This window comes from Cyphellophora europaea (genome assembly GCF_000365145.1).
Source record: "Cyphellophora europaea CBS 101466 unplaced genomic scaffold supercont1.11, whole genome shotgun sequence".
Classification (NCBI taxonomy): Eukaryota; Fungi; Ascomycota; class Eurotiomycetes; order Chaetothyriales; family Cyphellophoraceae; genus Cyphellophora; species Cyphellophora europaea.
This window is the reverse complement of record NW_008481799.1, coordinates 93,831-108,377: the sequence shown is the minus strand read 5'-3', so window position 1 is coordinate 108,377 and position 14,547 is coordinate 93,831. Positions and strand designations below refer to the sequence as shown.

General features: G+C 55.1%; 6 protein-coding genes across 6 annotated transcripts; 3 read left to right on the top strand and 3 right to left on the bottom strand.

The window, feature by feature from the left end:
* Positions 1 to 255: 255 nt before the first annotated feature.
* On the top strand, positions 256 to 1,944 carry HMPREF1541_09701 (uncharacterized protein; the record flags this gene model as incomplete). The annotated part of the gene is made up of 1 exon (XM_008714374.1): positions 256 to 1,944. One exon carries the CDS (start codon positions 256 to 258, stop codon positions 1,942 to 1,944), a length of 1,689 nt encoding a protein of 562 aa, XP_008712596.1.
* Positions 1,945 to 2,050: 106 nt separating this feature from the next.
* HMPREF1541_09700 (uncharacterized protein) lies at positions 2,051 to 2,449 on the bottom strand (the record flags this gene model as incomplete). Its single annotated transcript, XM_008714373.1, has 1 exon — positions 2,051 to 2,449. One exon carries the CDS (start codon positions 2,447 to 2,449, stop codon positions 2,051 to 2,053), a length of 399 nt encoding a protein of 132 aa, XP_008712595.1.
* Positions 2,450 to 6,843: 4,394 nt separating this feature from the next.
* Positions 6,844 to 7,785, top strand: HMPREF1541_09699 (uncharacterized protein; the record flags this gene model as incomplete). Its single annotated transcript, XM_008714372.1, has 1 exon — positions 6,844 to 7,785. One exon carries the CDS (start codon positions 6,844 to 6,846, stop codon positions 7,783 to 7,785), a length of 942 nt encoding a protein of 313 aa, XP_008712594.1.
* Positions 7,786 to 8,190: 405 nt separating this feature from the next.
* On the bottom strand, positions 8,191 to 10,329 carry HMPREF1541_09698 (uncharacterized protein; the record flags this gene model as incomplete). The annotated part of the gene is made up of 1 exon (XM_008714371.1): positions 8,191 to 10,329. One exon carries the CDS (start codon positions 10,327 to 10,329, stop codon positions 8,191 to 8,193), a length of 2,139 nt encoding a protein of 712 aa, XP_008712593.1.
* A 476-nt stretch (positions 10,330 to 10,805) lies between these two features.
* On the top strand, positions 10,806 to 12,550 carry HMPREF1541_09697 (uncharacterized protein; the record flags this gene model as incomplete). Its single annotated transcript, XM_008714370.1, has 3 exons — positions 10,806 to 10,894; positions 10,941 to 11,234; positions 11,278 to 12,550. 3 exons carry the CDS (start codon positions 10,806 to 10,808, stop codon positions 12,548 to 12,550), a joined length of 1,656 nt encoding a protein of 551 aa, XP_008712592.1.
* Positions 12,551 to 12,661: 111 nt separating this feature from the next.
* HMPREF1541_09696 (uncharacterized protein) lies at positions 12,662 to 14,170 on the bottom strand (the record flags this gene model as incomplete). The annotated part of the gene is made up of 1 exon (XM_008714369.1): positions 12,662 to 14,170. One exon carries the CDS (start codon positions 14,168 to 14,170, stop codon positions 12,662 to 12,664), a length of 1,509 nt encoding a protein of 502 aa, XP_008712591.1.
* Positions 14,171 to 14,547: the final 377 nt, after the last annotated feature.

Below are 14,547 nucleotides of genomic sequence, written 5' to 3'. Positions count from 1 at the left end.
TGCTGATGATCAGTAGTAGCCGATGCCACGTAGACAGTGCCTTTTTGCTGTGCTAGCATCTTAAAGTTGCACTCATTCGTTGAACTGTGTATGCATATGGGGTACACCAGGCTAAAACGTGGCTCGGCTTCCCCGCCTTCCGAGATCCGGTCCCCGGACTTCTTGAACCACAAGGCCTCCCGGTTCTCTGCCCTCGAGTCCAACCCGAGCGACCTCTAAAGGGGCCAATCAAGCGACTTTCACATCTGATGCGAAATGCCGCTGATAGAGCAGTTCGCATATCGCCCACTCGAAAGTGTTGAACATACCCGCCTCCTCCAAATCTCATCGAATCTAGAAGATGGTCTCATCAGCTGTACTATCACCCATCACGACCTGCCGACTCATTATAGATGCCTATCTTATATGTGGGGCTCGGAAGCTTCTGCCAACAACATTCGGCTCAACGGCAAGTCTTTCAGCGTTCGAGATAATTTGTGGCAATTTCTCCATCGTGCACGAGAGTTTTGCCCCAACCAGCCGTTATGGATAGACGCACTGTGCATTAATCAGGAGGACATTCCAGAAAAGAACTACCAGGTCCAACAGATGTCCAAGCTGTACGCCGGCGCTAGCGAGGTGTTGATGTGGCTGGGACAGGACCCAAAACTTGACATTGCATTCAATACTGCCAACGAACTTGCAGAGGCCAGCCAGGCCCTGGGAGTGGAAGATGAACGAATCTTGTACAGCCGGCGAAAGGAGAGTGGTCCACTCAAGACGAAAGTATTGGACGCCAAACACGCCATCATTACACGAACGTTCTTGCTCGACCCTGATGCATTTCTGGATAGCTTCGAGTCGCTCATCCTCAATGACTACTATACGCGGGCCTGGATCTCTCAAGAGGTCATCCTAGCAAAGTCTCCACTTCTCCTCACTGGCCATCGCGCGATGCACTTGTATTTCTTTTACCGGCAGTTCACCGTCCCGGGAACCGATCCTGGTCGTCTTTATACGCTGCCAGACCGCATCGTTGATCTCCTACAACATACCAATATGGCGCATCTGATCATCTCTTGGCATGCTCGGTTCACAGGCAACGATATACCATCTCTACGAGAAGCCCTAGAGGACTTCCATAAACTAGGGTGCTCTGACGTTCGTGATAGGATTTACTCGCGACTAGGACTGATCTCGGGGGGTGCCCAATTCAAGGTGGACTACAATGAGGACTGCCAGTCCTTGTTCTGGAGAGCCGCTGATCACTTCCTCCGGCATTCCCGAGACGACACGCTCGAGGTAGCATCTTTTGATCACTTACGTCGGCTGATGATGGCTCTACAGCTAAACGTCAAAGATCTTAGAGCGGGGCTGAAGCGAGGAGATCCAGCAGTTGTGTATCATCTTGGGGACGTGCGACGCTTGGACCCTACGCAGACATTGCCAGACTCGGCGGACTTTTGGAATGGTGCCCAGATGTCGTGTGAGCCAATGCCGGCGAAATCTCTGACAGACAGCGACCAAGTCTCGCCGATCAGCGAGCAAAGAGCCTTTGTCATAGCATGCACAAGTCATAGCTGGGACAATCCTCACGCACATTTATGCTTTCGCCCCAGTGCAGACGGGGTATACCAAGCTGCTGCCGTGATCGAAGAACACCGAGATCTATTCGAGCAGGCGGTATTGTATAGAGCGACAGACGGTGGCTTAACTGAGGTTAAAGTTGAGCAGTTTACACCCTTTCGCCACGCAGGGACGGACCTTGCCGAACCACCAGCCTGGATATACGCGGTCCAAATCTCCAGAGAAGCTGTACTTTGGATCCTGGAGCATAGTCTCCCGCTCGACGGAGATGCAGAACGTAACTTGCATTCGCGCGAAACGGACATCGACGCAGTGGTAAGGCGATTCAGACGCGCAGGACAAGAATTGCTCGAGAAGCACAGAAATGAGACTACGTAACGTCCAACGAAGAGTCCCAGCAACGAGATCTCCTAGTTTCCTACTCCAACACTCACCTACTCCTTTTTCAGACCTTTGCCCCAACCCCTCATCTTCAGCCCCCACTTCACCAGTTCTCCAGACATATCTTCCACGCCGCCCAAGTCCCAATAAACTTGACGAACCCTATCGTCCAAAACGCCTCCCACGCCCCAAAACTCCCCCTCACCACCGCAACATACATATCCGCCAGCCCACCCACACATACCACCCCCAGCATGATCCCCACCGCCTTCCACTCCCCCGCAGCCTGTAGAGCCAGAAGGACGATGCCGATGACAGCCTCTTTGTTGGCGAGCAGGTAGAGCAGCGAATTCATCTCCTGGTCATTGTCGCGAGATTGAATTTGCCGTTGGACCCCTTTGCCCCGGGGAGATGCGGGAGAAAGGGGTTGCGCGAAGCCGGCTTGCGCACACATGGCGTGGGCGTAGCGTGTTTGCGCGCCGATGGAGAAGCCGATGGGCATGAAGGAGGCGGTGCTGGCGAAGAGGTAGGGCCAGGATGGGAGGGGAGGGAAGCCTAGTGTGGTTGACATTTGGAGATCAGAGGGCTGGAAGACGGGTGAGGAATGGGTGGCTGGGTTTGGCGGAGGCTCCCAGGGTAAGATGGAGGGAGAGTGGTCAGAGAGCTGAATGCTTAGGATTCCGATCAATGGATTGAGAGAAAAGCTGCTGTTTAAACTACATGTGAGTGGAACGGCTGAGGTATCGTGCGGGATGTGATTATAATGCCATGATATTCGTGATCAGAGGTTGTTAGCTGGTCAATCGATCAGGCCACCAGCTTGGACGAATTCGAATTGGGTGTTCGTAGGGCTGGGCAGCCTGGGAGCGAGGGTGCTTGTATTACCGGGCGCCTTGAAGACCATGGTCCTTTCTTGTCACGTCTATAAAACCGCGAGTTGCAGCTTATTAGCTCGGCTGTCTCATCAATCCTCAGAGACTGTTTTGTGTCATAAAATACACACTGAGCTAGTCCAGTTCTGAACAAGAAACAGAAGTGACAGCTTGTCCAGACACGGGGATTATAATGAAAACGGGACAGACCATAATGCGTTGGTCAGCCGGATCATATTTGCTCCGTGTATGATTTCTGGGATCTCAGGCCTAGCCTGACTACCACGCTCGGCACTGAGAACATGTCAGATGCGAGATTCCGACTGAGGAAAGGTTTGGAGTTGATTGCTACTCCGCTAGGAGGGCCTAGAAATAGTTGTGCAGCTGGTTCCTTGGTTTGGTCGCAGTGGATGATCGTTCTCTATTCGAGGTGAGTATTCGATCCGTATACGACACTTCATCAGAACTAGCCAGGGATGTGTAATGTGCGGCAGCTAAAGATACTTGAAGCTGGTGGTGATTGATCAGAGAGCGAGTGGGAGTGATGGCTTAAAACTTGTAAGGGTGCAATACTACCAGACGGACCTTTGGTTGTTTCTATCTGCAGCACTGTCGTGGTCATTTTACGGTACACTGTATACATCCTTATGCAGGTCTTCTGGGCGAATACGAGTTGCAGCTGAAATTGAAGCAACATCTAGGAGAGCCTATCCTGCGTTAATGCCATCATGAACAGCATTGCCACCAGTCCATTCCCCAAATGTCAAGGCAAAAGCTGCGGCTCTAGAGCTAGCCTCAGAGGTTTCCCAATTCACCAGGTCTCGTGATCAGTAGAAATCAACAAAAGGCAATATCCAAGACATACACACTCAAGCTCTCTCCTACCAATGACACGACCTTGTGCTTCCTCGCAGACGCCACGCATAGACCACAGGCCAGAACCGCGTATATTCCCTGCGCAAGCAGCCAACACATATCGCCGGAGTATGCCCCGTTTCCGCGAATTTCTTTCGACTGCGCTCTTCCGCCAGCGCCATGACTGCGTTGTAGCCTCGCGAGCACCAGTCGGGGCGCGCATCGCCCGCGTCGCAGGATGGATTGAACGCACCTTCAATTTCGACCTCATCGCGTAGCGCATTCAGCTGGTGCTGCAGCATGAGCCTGTAACGGGAGTCCACGCTGACTTGGAATCTGCTGAAGGATGCACTGATGTAGGGACGTGATGGAGCGAAGTTCGGGAGGTGGCAATGGGCCGGTCGATGAGAGTCGTCATCATCGTTATGTTCTTCATCACTTTCCTCGTCGGCGTCGGTATGCTCGTCGTCATCGTCGCTCCCATCTGCGTTCCTCACTATCCTCCTCTTTGCCATCGCCCATCTTCGTCGGATTCATCCTACTCAGCCGATCTGTCGTAGCTTGTCTCGTTCCCTCTCGTCTCACCATAATATGCTTTTGACAAATCATCATTCCCTGGCCAGGGCACCATGAAAAGCTCGCCATCTTCATCTTTCTCATAGCCTTCGAGAGAGTGTGCCGGACTTGGTATTGAATCCAACCTTCCCGATGCTGCGGAAGGAAAGAGTGCATAATATGCCAGGCTTGAGAGGCCGGGAGGGGTGCACCGATCTGCTGTCGATTCCGGTCCTGATGAGGTCTTCACCCTTCTCCGAGATCCCATCTACGATCTGAATCAGAGGGCACACATTCTCAACAATGAAGCTTTGGGTGACAGCAGCCCTCTCACTTCTCTCTTGGAAGCGAGCCTTGGCAACTTCAGGCGTATCGTAGATCTCAGGAGGAAGGTATGGAAGAGGGTCTTGCTCGTGCAGGAAGTCGCGGCAGTAAGAGCAGAGCGATTGATATCAGTTGCGGCGCAGGATTCCGTCGAAGCAAGGTCTGCAGTAAGTGTTCTGGCAAGGGTTGTGTATAATTGTTTCTTCGTCGACTTCAAATCCATCGCGTTGGCAGATGGCGCGGTCATTTCCACGAGGGCCAGCACCAGTACTGGAAGTGCAGGAGGCTGGGAGCTGGCTCTTGAGGCCCGAGTTGCGCGCACGTACTAGTGGAAAACACTTGCCTGGGCAGATCGCGCATGATTTTTGCGATTGTCGAGTGGCTTTGAGGTAGACGCGGATAGCCTCCTATGTTTTCGAGTTGTGGAACAGTTCTTCGGCTGATGCAGATGCAGGTAGGATGGCTGCGACCGGGCCACTTACGGTTTGTCGGATGTCTTGCATGACCTTGTGCATTCGCTCGCTGTGACGATGTCAATGGAAGCGAAGGAAAAGTGTCAAAAAAGATGAGTTAGCTTGGGATGAAATAAGTCAAACACCCATGGGTTGCTTCTCCTTATCCTTTCTGCTCAGCAGCAAAGAAAGGAGCCAGCAGTAGTTGACAAGGCATCAATCGAGACAAACTTGTGAATGCCAAGCCCTGTAGCCCTTCTGAAGCAGCCATAGTCCTTCACCGCTTCACTCCTCCTCACTGCCATGTCATCGAACACATACGATGTCGTGTTCACCGGATCTTCTATACCCTTAAAATCAGCAGGCATTCGAGATCTGATTATCTGAAGAGTATCACGACCACACAGCATTCCGAGCAAAGTGGTCGTTGCGCAGTCAACACCAGAACTGCTAAAATTTTTTATTTTATCGACGTCTGATGTCGTTGAACTCTGCCTTGTGTTTGCGAGAACCGGCGGCCTACCAAAGATACAGCAGTTCTATACAGCTTCCATGATCATAGAATGTCATTATATTGCGTGTTGAATGGCATTGGAACAGGTCAAGTCGCTTGGTCATCCAGCCTGTTATGACTTAAGGGTGACCGACCACCGATGCAAAACTTCGGATTATCCATCGAGGCCTACGCGAGGAGCTTCACGACCAACGAGTGCTTTGAGCAGATTCGTCATCGCGCAAGATGTCTGACCCATCCAGCCTCAGTTCAACGGATCTTTCGACCAAATACGCAACGCAAACGGTCTATGTTGAGCTGAGTTGAGCAAACACTGCAGCCTTGTCATCGATTGATCAACTCAAGCTTACCGACATGAAACCAAATATAGAGCTGCATGTGCATCATCGTGAGAGGATGCGCGGGCGAAATAGTACACTTCTTGCAGAGATCGAGAGTAATGCTGGCAAAACGCGATCTGCTCTTATCTCATCACCGGCCAGCAACGTCAACCAACATCAACCCAAAAAATCAGATCTGGAAACCCTACTCAAAAAGATGCTTAGATGCGATTGGTCACCCGCGATGCCTTGTGTTCGTTGGGCAGGGCTGTGCTCGGATCACCACGATCACGGATCTGTGGCACCATCTCGTACGTCCCCTGCTATCGACACGTACGGAGAGATTCGCAGCCGCGCGGGCGTAAATCAAGTGCCAAGGCTGCTTGCGGCCGGTAGAACAGGGGTGAAGAGGGCAAAGAGCGAGCCTAAGGATTGAGGCTAAGCTCAAAGCAGTGGCATGTTGCGTGCGTCCAAAGAACCCAAAGAACCCAAAGAATGATGATGACACGAAGTTACGCCCCTTGGCTTGAACGGCTGAAGAGACTTTCCGTTCTCTAGGGACTCGTCCCTCTCAGCCCACCCATTTCCAGTCGCAGATACGCCAACGGCCAGGCAGTACCGAAAAGCCGTCCTCCCGTTCGTCATCTAAGGCCACCAAACCCCGTCGCCCACGTTTTGCAATACGCCCAAGGTCCACACACCAGCCGCGTCAAGATTGGATTGGCTTTCAAACTACTAACGAAAACGGGCGTTAAGCTGCGACTTGACTATGCCCATCATCCAAAATAGCCATCAAGAGGCTCTGGCACCGGCCAATTATGGTCAAGTCTGAATACCTTCACGGCCGCATTGGCCATGTCGTGTATACAACCGCCATGGCTATATAGATGCCACCCAGGCCCTCGCTGTGGCAATTATCAGCACACTCTATCTAGCATCATCACCACAGTGCAAAGCCTCACATACAACACTCAAAGCGACTATTTCCACCCACCGTCGCCAACATGTCCAACGACTACGCCTACCTAAACCCCGAGAACGGCCTCACTTACACCTACGGCGGCGATGGCACCGTCAACTGCACCGTCTCCGTCTGCCCCATCGAACTCAGCGTCTACGGCTACCGGCCGTCGCTGCCCTTCTCCTCCGCCCTCATCGCCCTCTACGGCCTTTGCATGGTCGTCCAACTCTACCTCGGCATCCGCTACAAGAAATGGGGCTTCATGACCGCCATGCTGCTCGGGTGCATCTGCGAGATCATTGGCTACATCGGCCGCATCCTCTACTGGTCCAATCCCTGGGGCGATAGCGGCTTCATCATCCAAATCGTCCTCATCACCTTCTCGCCCGTCTTCTTCGCCGCCGCCATCTACGTCCTCATCTACCAGATCGCCTGCTACGTCGACCGCTCTGCCTCGCGCGTCAACCCCAAATTCTTCTACTGGCTCTTCATTCCCGCCGATGTTATCTCCCTGATCCTCCAGGCCGCCGGCGGCGCCCTGTCCTCCACCTCCAACGGCTCCTCCGACGCCGGCGTCAACATCGCCCTCGCCGGCCTCAGCTTCCAACTCATCACCCTGACCTTCTTCGCTATCTGTGTCTGTGACTACATGTACCGCAGCCGCGCCACCTGGCGCAGCGTCAAAGTCCCCGGCCGCTTCATCAACTTCTGCGTCTGGCTCGCCCTCGCCACCGTGTTTATTCTGGTGCGCTGCGCCTACCGCGTCTACGAGCTCAGCGAGGGCTACTCGCGCGACAGCGAGGCCCTCAGGGACGAGCCGCTCTTCATTGCCCTCGAGGGCGTCATGATCATCCTGGCTGCCTGGTGTCTCGTGCCCGCACACCCGGGCTTTGTCTTTTCTGAGGGGGCTACACTCACCAAGGATACGACGTTCGTGGAGGATAAGGGCGCGCAAGCCTCGGACTCCAGGGAGAGTATGGCTTAGACTCGATGGCTATGAGAGAAAAAAAACAATGAAGAAAGAGATCGTGAGATTCGAAGAAGCATTGGAGTGCATGAGAATGTGGTTTCTGGGTTCGGCCCGTGCGATGATGAAACTTGGGAAACATAGACGGAGTCCAGCATTCGTGATACCCTGCATATGGCGTCGGGGGCCAAGTACTATCTGGATGAGCGAGGCGACGGCTTGAGATAGTGTATCTCTATATTCTTAACTGGAGACTTTTACCATATCTCGCCTTTTTTCTTCATCTCGAGCTCCCAAAGCCTGGGGTTTTCCTCTCCTACTCACAGTGCTCGCAAGCCCATGCTCCGACGAAGCCCCATGCCTTCTACCACACGCCACGCTCTATCTAGCACCAGCGCTCGCCAAGTCGGGCCGCAGCGTATCTCACACGCCCAAACGGAACAACCGCGCCGCCGTCTCCGACTCCAGCCGAAGCGACAGCGCCCCCTCGTTCTCCATCCACCCGAAATCAGCCTGGAACTTGCTGGGATACAGCAGCTCGACTTTGACGCCCGCCTGCCCCTTCAGCTCCGCGATGGGCAGCGCGACCGTATCCGCCCCGCCGCCGCGGCGCCAGACCGCGAGGAGTATGCCGTTGCTGGGCGTCGCCAACCCGAGCGCGAGCCACTCGCTGTGCCAGTGCGGCAGGCCCAGTGGCCAGAAGGGGATGCCGTCCTTGATGTCGCTCCGGATGGTCTTGTATACGTCCATGCCATCGCGGATCAGCGCCATCTGGTCGTCGCTCAGCCGGTCGAGGGTGCCGCTGAGGTGGATGCGGCCCAGCAGGCTGTTGACGACGGTCATGGCGTTGATTTCGTCGCTCCAGTTGTTCTGCGGGTAGGCCCATGTGGCGCCCTGCTCGGGCGTGACGGCCGTGGGGATAGCGGCCGCGATGGCGGCGTAGCGCACAGGGTCCTGCTGGTCGCTGGTCGACTGTAGGGAGTGCGTAGCCAGCATGGCGTACTCCATGCGCTGGGCGCCACTCGAGCAGCTCTCAATGACCAGATCTGGGTGCCGGTCGAATAGCCCGTTCACCCATTGGAGGTAGGCGCGGTTGTGTCCGAGTGCCGCTGCGCCGGGGCTGAAGGTGTCGACGTCGGTGCCTTGGATGACGTCGATGTTGTAGTCGAACTTGAAGTAGCCGGCGCCATATTCCAAGACTAGTTTGTCGACGATCTTGTCCATGCGCTCGATCACAGCCGGGTGGCGGAAGTCGAGCTGGAAGCGGCCCTTCTCGACGACCCTTTGACCGTTTTCTTGAAAGAAGGCTTCTTCCGGCAGTTGCTTCGCGACCACGCTGCGGACGCCGACGACCTCTGGCTCGAGCCACAGGCCCGGTACTAGGCCCTTCGATTTAATGTGGTTCAGTAGCTCCTTGAAACCGGAAGGGAAGCGCTTCTTTGACGGTTCCCACTCGCCTACATCGTCCCACCAGTTGCTGTCGTCTGCGTACCAGCCGCAGTCGATGACAAAGTATTCGGCGCCAGTTTTGAGTACCGCCTCTAAGAGCGACTTGATCTTGTTCTCATCGGGATCGCCCATGAGACAGTTCATGTAGTCGTTGAAGATGATGGGCAAGTTGAGGTTATCTTTGTGCTTCCTCCTGATCCGCCGTCGGTACTGCGTGAGGATTTCGAATGCTGACTGGTAGTCGTCTAGTACATGGACCATAGTGGACGGAGCGGAATTGAAGGACTGTCCGGGAGCGAGCTTCTCCTTCCACGCGTGATCGTGGTTGGTAGGACCAGTTGCCGAAACATAGACGCTGTCAAGGTAATCACCAATTTCCCACCTCCAGGAGCCATTGTTTTCAATCGACCAGAGCCAGGTCTCTTTGCCGTCCTTTCGCTTCAATGCTCCAAGGGGCAAGTAGGTCCCGGTGGAGAAGCTGCCGTGGCTTGAAACCGAGTAGCTGGCGTGCGTTGTAACGTGACCATCGGGCAAGTCGACGACTCCAAAGTCATCCACGCCGACATCTGGTAGTGACTGCTCTTTCCACTGAGCTTCACGGAACCACGAGTTGGTGGGCAGAGCTATCACCCAGTCCTGCCACCACTTCCTCGTTCGCGCCGTCAGCCCGCCCACTGTCAAAGAGCTGGCCTGTGTAAGAACAACATCGGAGTTGCCCTCGTTCTTGACGGATGTTGTGGAACGCAGCAGAGGAATACCGGCAAAGACCACCAGGCGAGCAGTCACTGTAATCTTAGACTCGTCGTCATGAGATGTCACCTCGAGAACCTTGGCATCGTCCTCGGTAGATTCTTTGTGGCTCTGATACTTGAGTCGCAAAGTCACGTAGCTCTGTATGAGACTCCTCGCTGTTCGGTGCTTGAGATTGCCCTCGCCCACAAGCCGGACTTGATGGAGTGGGATAGACGGGTCGGAGAAGTAAGGAGAACTGTGCTTCTCGACAGCCTCACCATGCGGAAGAATACTCCTCAGGCGGACTACCTGGTCATCTCCAATGGTCAACAAGACATCCAGCTCGTCCGTCTTCCAGCGAATCTCGTTGATAGTGCTCATCGAGCCCATGTTTCCGGTATTTGCTGCTCCTGGTGGATGGAATGACCACGACAGTGCTTCAGGTTGTCGACTTGTATATTTCAGCCGGCTTCCGTGGGCAAGCACCGGTCATGATACCCCATCGGTGCGAGGGCCGAGCGTGGAGGACCCCGCCGCCCGGAGTTGGAGGGTAACACGATGCCACGATGTTGCTGTGGGGTGAGTCAAGGTACGGGGTGGGCAATAGGCAAAAAGAAGCAGCAAATCCGCCCAGTCGCAGCCCCTCAATGCCGCAGTGGGGCATCGACAGGGCGTCAAACTAGAACTTACCCCAAGAAGCCACCCTGGGAGTTGCCTCGGTCCCAAGAATCTTCTGGCGCTTTCAATTCCGACGTTATTCGACATCCGAGATGCCGTATGCTTCTCTCCATTGGTGGGAAAGTCTGGGAAGTGATGGGAAACCCTCGAGGGCGATATGAGGCCCGCAACTGCATGTCATGAATGTCGGTATGTGTGCAGTCTTCGTTTCGCGATTCAAGCTGATGGCTACTCAGAATTCACAGAAGAAGGTGTCGAACAGCGTCAGGTGAGCTAGCATGTACGCGTTGCTCGAGTCTCAGGCTCTCGTGCAGCTTGCGGACCATCCTCGCCCAAGCAACGTCTAAGGTGCCTCGAACACCACACTTGGTTCCGCGAGCACCACGAGACACCTCGACACCGGCCATCAATGGCTCGCCACGGGGTGCCTCTGAGCTCAACAATGCTTCACAGAGCATAGAGGTGCGGCTAGACTTGGTGGACCTCTATTTCAAGCATATTCATGACAAACACCACTCAATCTTCCATCGCCCGTCGATCGAGGAAACGCTTCAGCATGGACGGCTACCAGAGATCCTGCTATATGCAATGATGGCCTTGGGAGCAAGGTAGGCTTAAACAACTCCTTATACACTTCAGCTGACACGTCAGATTCTCTGAGCAACCAGAATTTGCGGCTACCAAACCACGACATCGAGGAAGCAACTACGCCGAAAAAGCAGCAGCCATGCTAGACATGACCAGCATCTCAATAGAGACAATTCAAGCATGTATTCTGCTAGGTACTATTGCCTTTGCTGGATCAAAGATGGAAGCCGAAGCGCTCTACTATTCCGTGGCGACACGACTTGCATTGCTTCTCGACCTACCGAACCGCCCCACGACAACAGAGATCGAACGCCAGATCAATCTCCGCGTCTGGTGGACGCTCTACATGATCGACATCTGGAGCTCAACAGGCCTTCATCTTCCTCGCCAATTTGGCTATTCCGAGCATGTTCCTTTACCCACTGAAGAATCTCATTTCCTCCACCTGCCACAGCCGTCGCACTCCAATTTGTCCCCTACTGCTGCCAGCATCTGGGGCGAAATGGCTCATCTCGCACACATCTGGGCCGAGATACACGAAGTCAACAAAGCCTCTGTCGCCGGTCTCACTTCTCCCACCACACTCAACTCCTCCGTCGCCACCCTCTCCGCCAAACTGCAGAACTGGTCCGCCTCCCTACACCCACACCTCACATGCACGCAAGCGAACCTGACGCGCTATGCCGCGCTAGGTCTTGGATCCGCCTTCGCCGCCCTCCACCTCGGCTACCACTACTACAACGAGGTACTCTTCTACCAGTTTCTCTCCCCCGACACCTACCACCCTCCTGTCGTGTCAACCGCCCACTTTTCCGCCAGCTGCAAGCTCCACGCCCGCCACTTCTGCGACCTGCTCTATCTCTGCAACAGCCTGCCTGACTGCGCACCCCTGTACGTCATGGTCGGCCACATGCTCGTCGTCACCTCCACCGTGTACATGCACAGCCTCCTGTTCTCCGCCGTGGAAGAAGACATCGCCGCCGCGCGCGCCCGGCTCGAACACAACTTTGAGATCCTCACCCGCTTGCAGAGCTACTGGGTGGAGCTGGACGTGAGTCTGAGCCGGCTCAAGGCGTTTCACAACGCCTGTCGCATCTCGAGCGAGCAGAGCTTTCGGCTTGATCGGTGGATGTTGAGTTTTCTGCTTGAGCATGGCGTGCCGGTGACGGAGAAGTTTGTTGTGAGGGATGAGGCGGCCGATGGCAGTGATGACGTTGGTGAGAGGCGTGTCGCCGACACCCGTGTGGTGCTGGCACCGGGCGAGGGCATGTCGGACACGTCTGGCAGCCCGCATCTGACGCTGCAGGATTGGTATCATCAAACGTTCGTGGCTTGATGCGACGCAAGGTCTAAAAGTTCTTATGAGCTGGATTGTCTACCTGTATATATACACCTGAGTCTAGATTGGGGTCTATCACAGTCGAGTCGTTTTCCGTGGGCTATCGTGTCAGCAGTCGTGAAGCCTCCTGAAACGCACTCTGTCCTCCGCTTTCTGTCCGGTCCACCCCGACTTGTCCGCCACGACCAGCTCCGTCTCAAACCTGCCATACACGCCCGCAACCGCCGCCCTCATCGCAGCCCACGCCACATTCACACCCAAACACATCCTCGGACCAGCGCCAAACGCAAAGAAATGCCTCTTCATATCCCGCAGCTTCTCCCCGTTGCCTTCGCCAGAATCGTCTGCAGCGCCCTCTTGCCCGGCCAGCCACCGCTCAGGCACCCACTGTTCCGCCCGCTCATACACGTCCGGGTTCCGCCCCACCACATACGGCGACGCGCCAACCACCATCCCCAGCGGTATCCGATGACCGCATACCGAAACTGGCCCCTCCCGCGTCGATACCCGCCGTGTCATGCTCGCGGGAATAGGCGGGTTCAGGCGCAATGTTTCGCGGATCACAGCGTCGAGGAATGGCAACTTCTTGAGCGTGTTCGCGGACGGAAGCAGTGGCGGAGTCGAAGGGTCAGCAGGTGTAATGGCAGCTTCACGGAGCTCCCGCCGTAGCCGTGCCTGGCGAGCTTTGTTCTCGGGTTGCGAGAGGTGGTGGAGGAGTGGGATGAGGGCGTCGACTGTGGTGCTGGTGCCGGCCCAGAAGTGGTCAACGCACTCGCTGAGGATGTAGGCTTCGGAGGGGATGGCGGGGGTGGGGCCCTGGGTGGTGAAGTGGTCGTGGAGGCGGGATATCAGACTTTCGGGGTCTTGGTCGGGAAGTGGCGACGGTGGGACTCGTGTCTTGCTGGCTTTCAGGGCGGTAAGCGCATCTCTACTCAGGCGGTCGGCGACTAGTCCTGGTGGGAAGTTGCCAGCAAGAGCTCTGGGCGCGAGGTTGTTGCGGCGGAGCCATAGGGTGAAGCGAGGGAGCCAGGCGGGGACCAGGACTGATAAGCTGAAGAGTCGGTCTTGCTGGTAGGTTGTGTCATGGTCTATGGCTTCTCGTTCGGTGGAACTTTCGAAGAGATTGAGCGCGTGTTCTTTGCCATAAACGATATGGCTCATGATCTCGTATAAGAGAAGGCGGAGGGCTGGCTTTACTTCCAGGGGTTGTCTTTGGGCACGCAGGTACGTCTCGAGTCGTGCGACAGCCTCATGGATGACCTCTTGTGTCGCCTCAGCTTCCACAGCGGTAACAGAATAGATGCTGCGAATTGGCTTCCGCCGGTCGTGATGCAGCTGGCCGTCTTCAGTTGCTACAAGGTTCTCGGCTTGATAGTTGTGGAATATAACCAGGGGGTCTGGGCGATCCAGTCGGCGGGCCCCAGCATATAGATCTCGGATCCCTGCTGCACTATTGACGGACAATTCATTGCGGGAGGTTTGAAGGACAGGGCCATATCTGCGATGGAGGCTGCCCATGAGACCTCCCCCTTTCGACAGTGCGAGAAATGCATCAAGGACACGAGCATGCCAATTTGTGAGCTTCAGAACTCTGGGTCCAGGTAGTCTTGAGCTCATCCTTGCTTGGTGCAGGAGGTATAGGAGGTAGGATGCAAAGGCGACGGCGAGACTTAGGAGTGCCCAGATTACGCAGTGTCGAGCACTTCACCAACGCCATCCGACGTCACCTATATAAGGCTGCCGCCATCGCTGTAGCAATAGACTGGCTAAATTATATTCGAGACCAGCTTCGGAAGGCAGTTGTGCCAGCCAGACACGAGTTCCAACGTTGTGCTTTGATATTCCGCTTGATTGAGAGCTCGGGAGTACGAGTACGGAGGAGCCTTGGCGCCGAATTTCTCTGCCTGCTATCGTCTCATCGCCCTTTGGAACAGGAAGCACAAGGAACGTCAACATGCCACTAGGATATCAATACTCGTTTAAGGCTACGACGT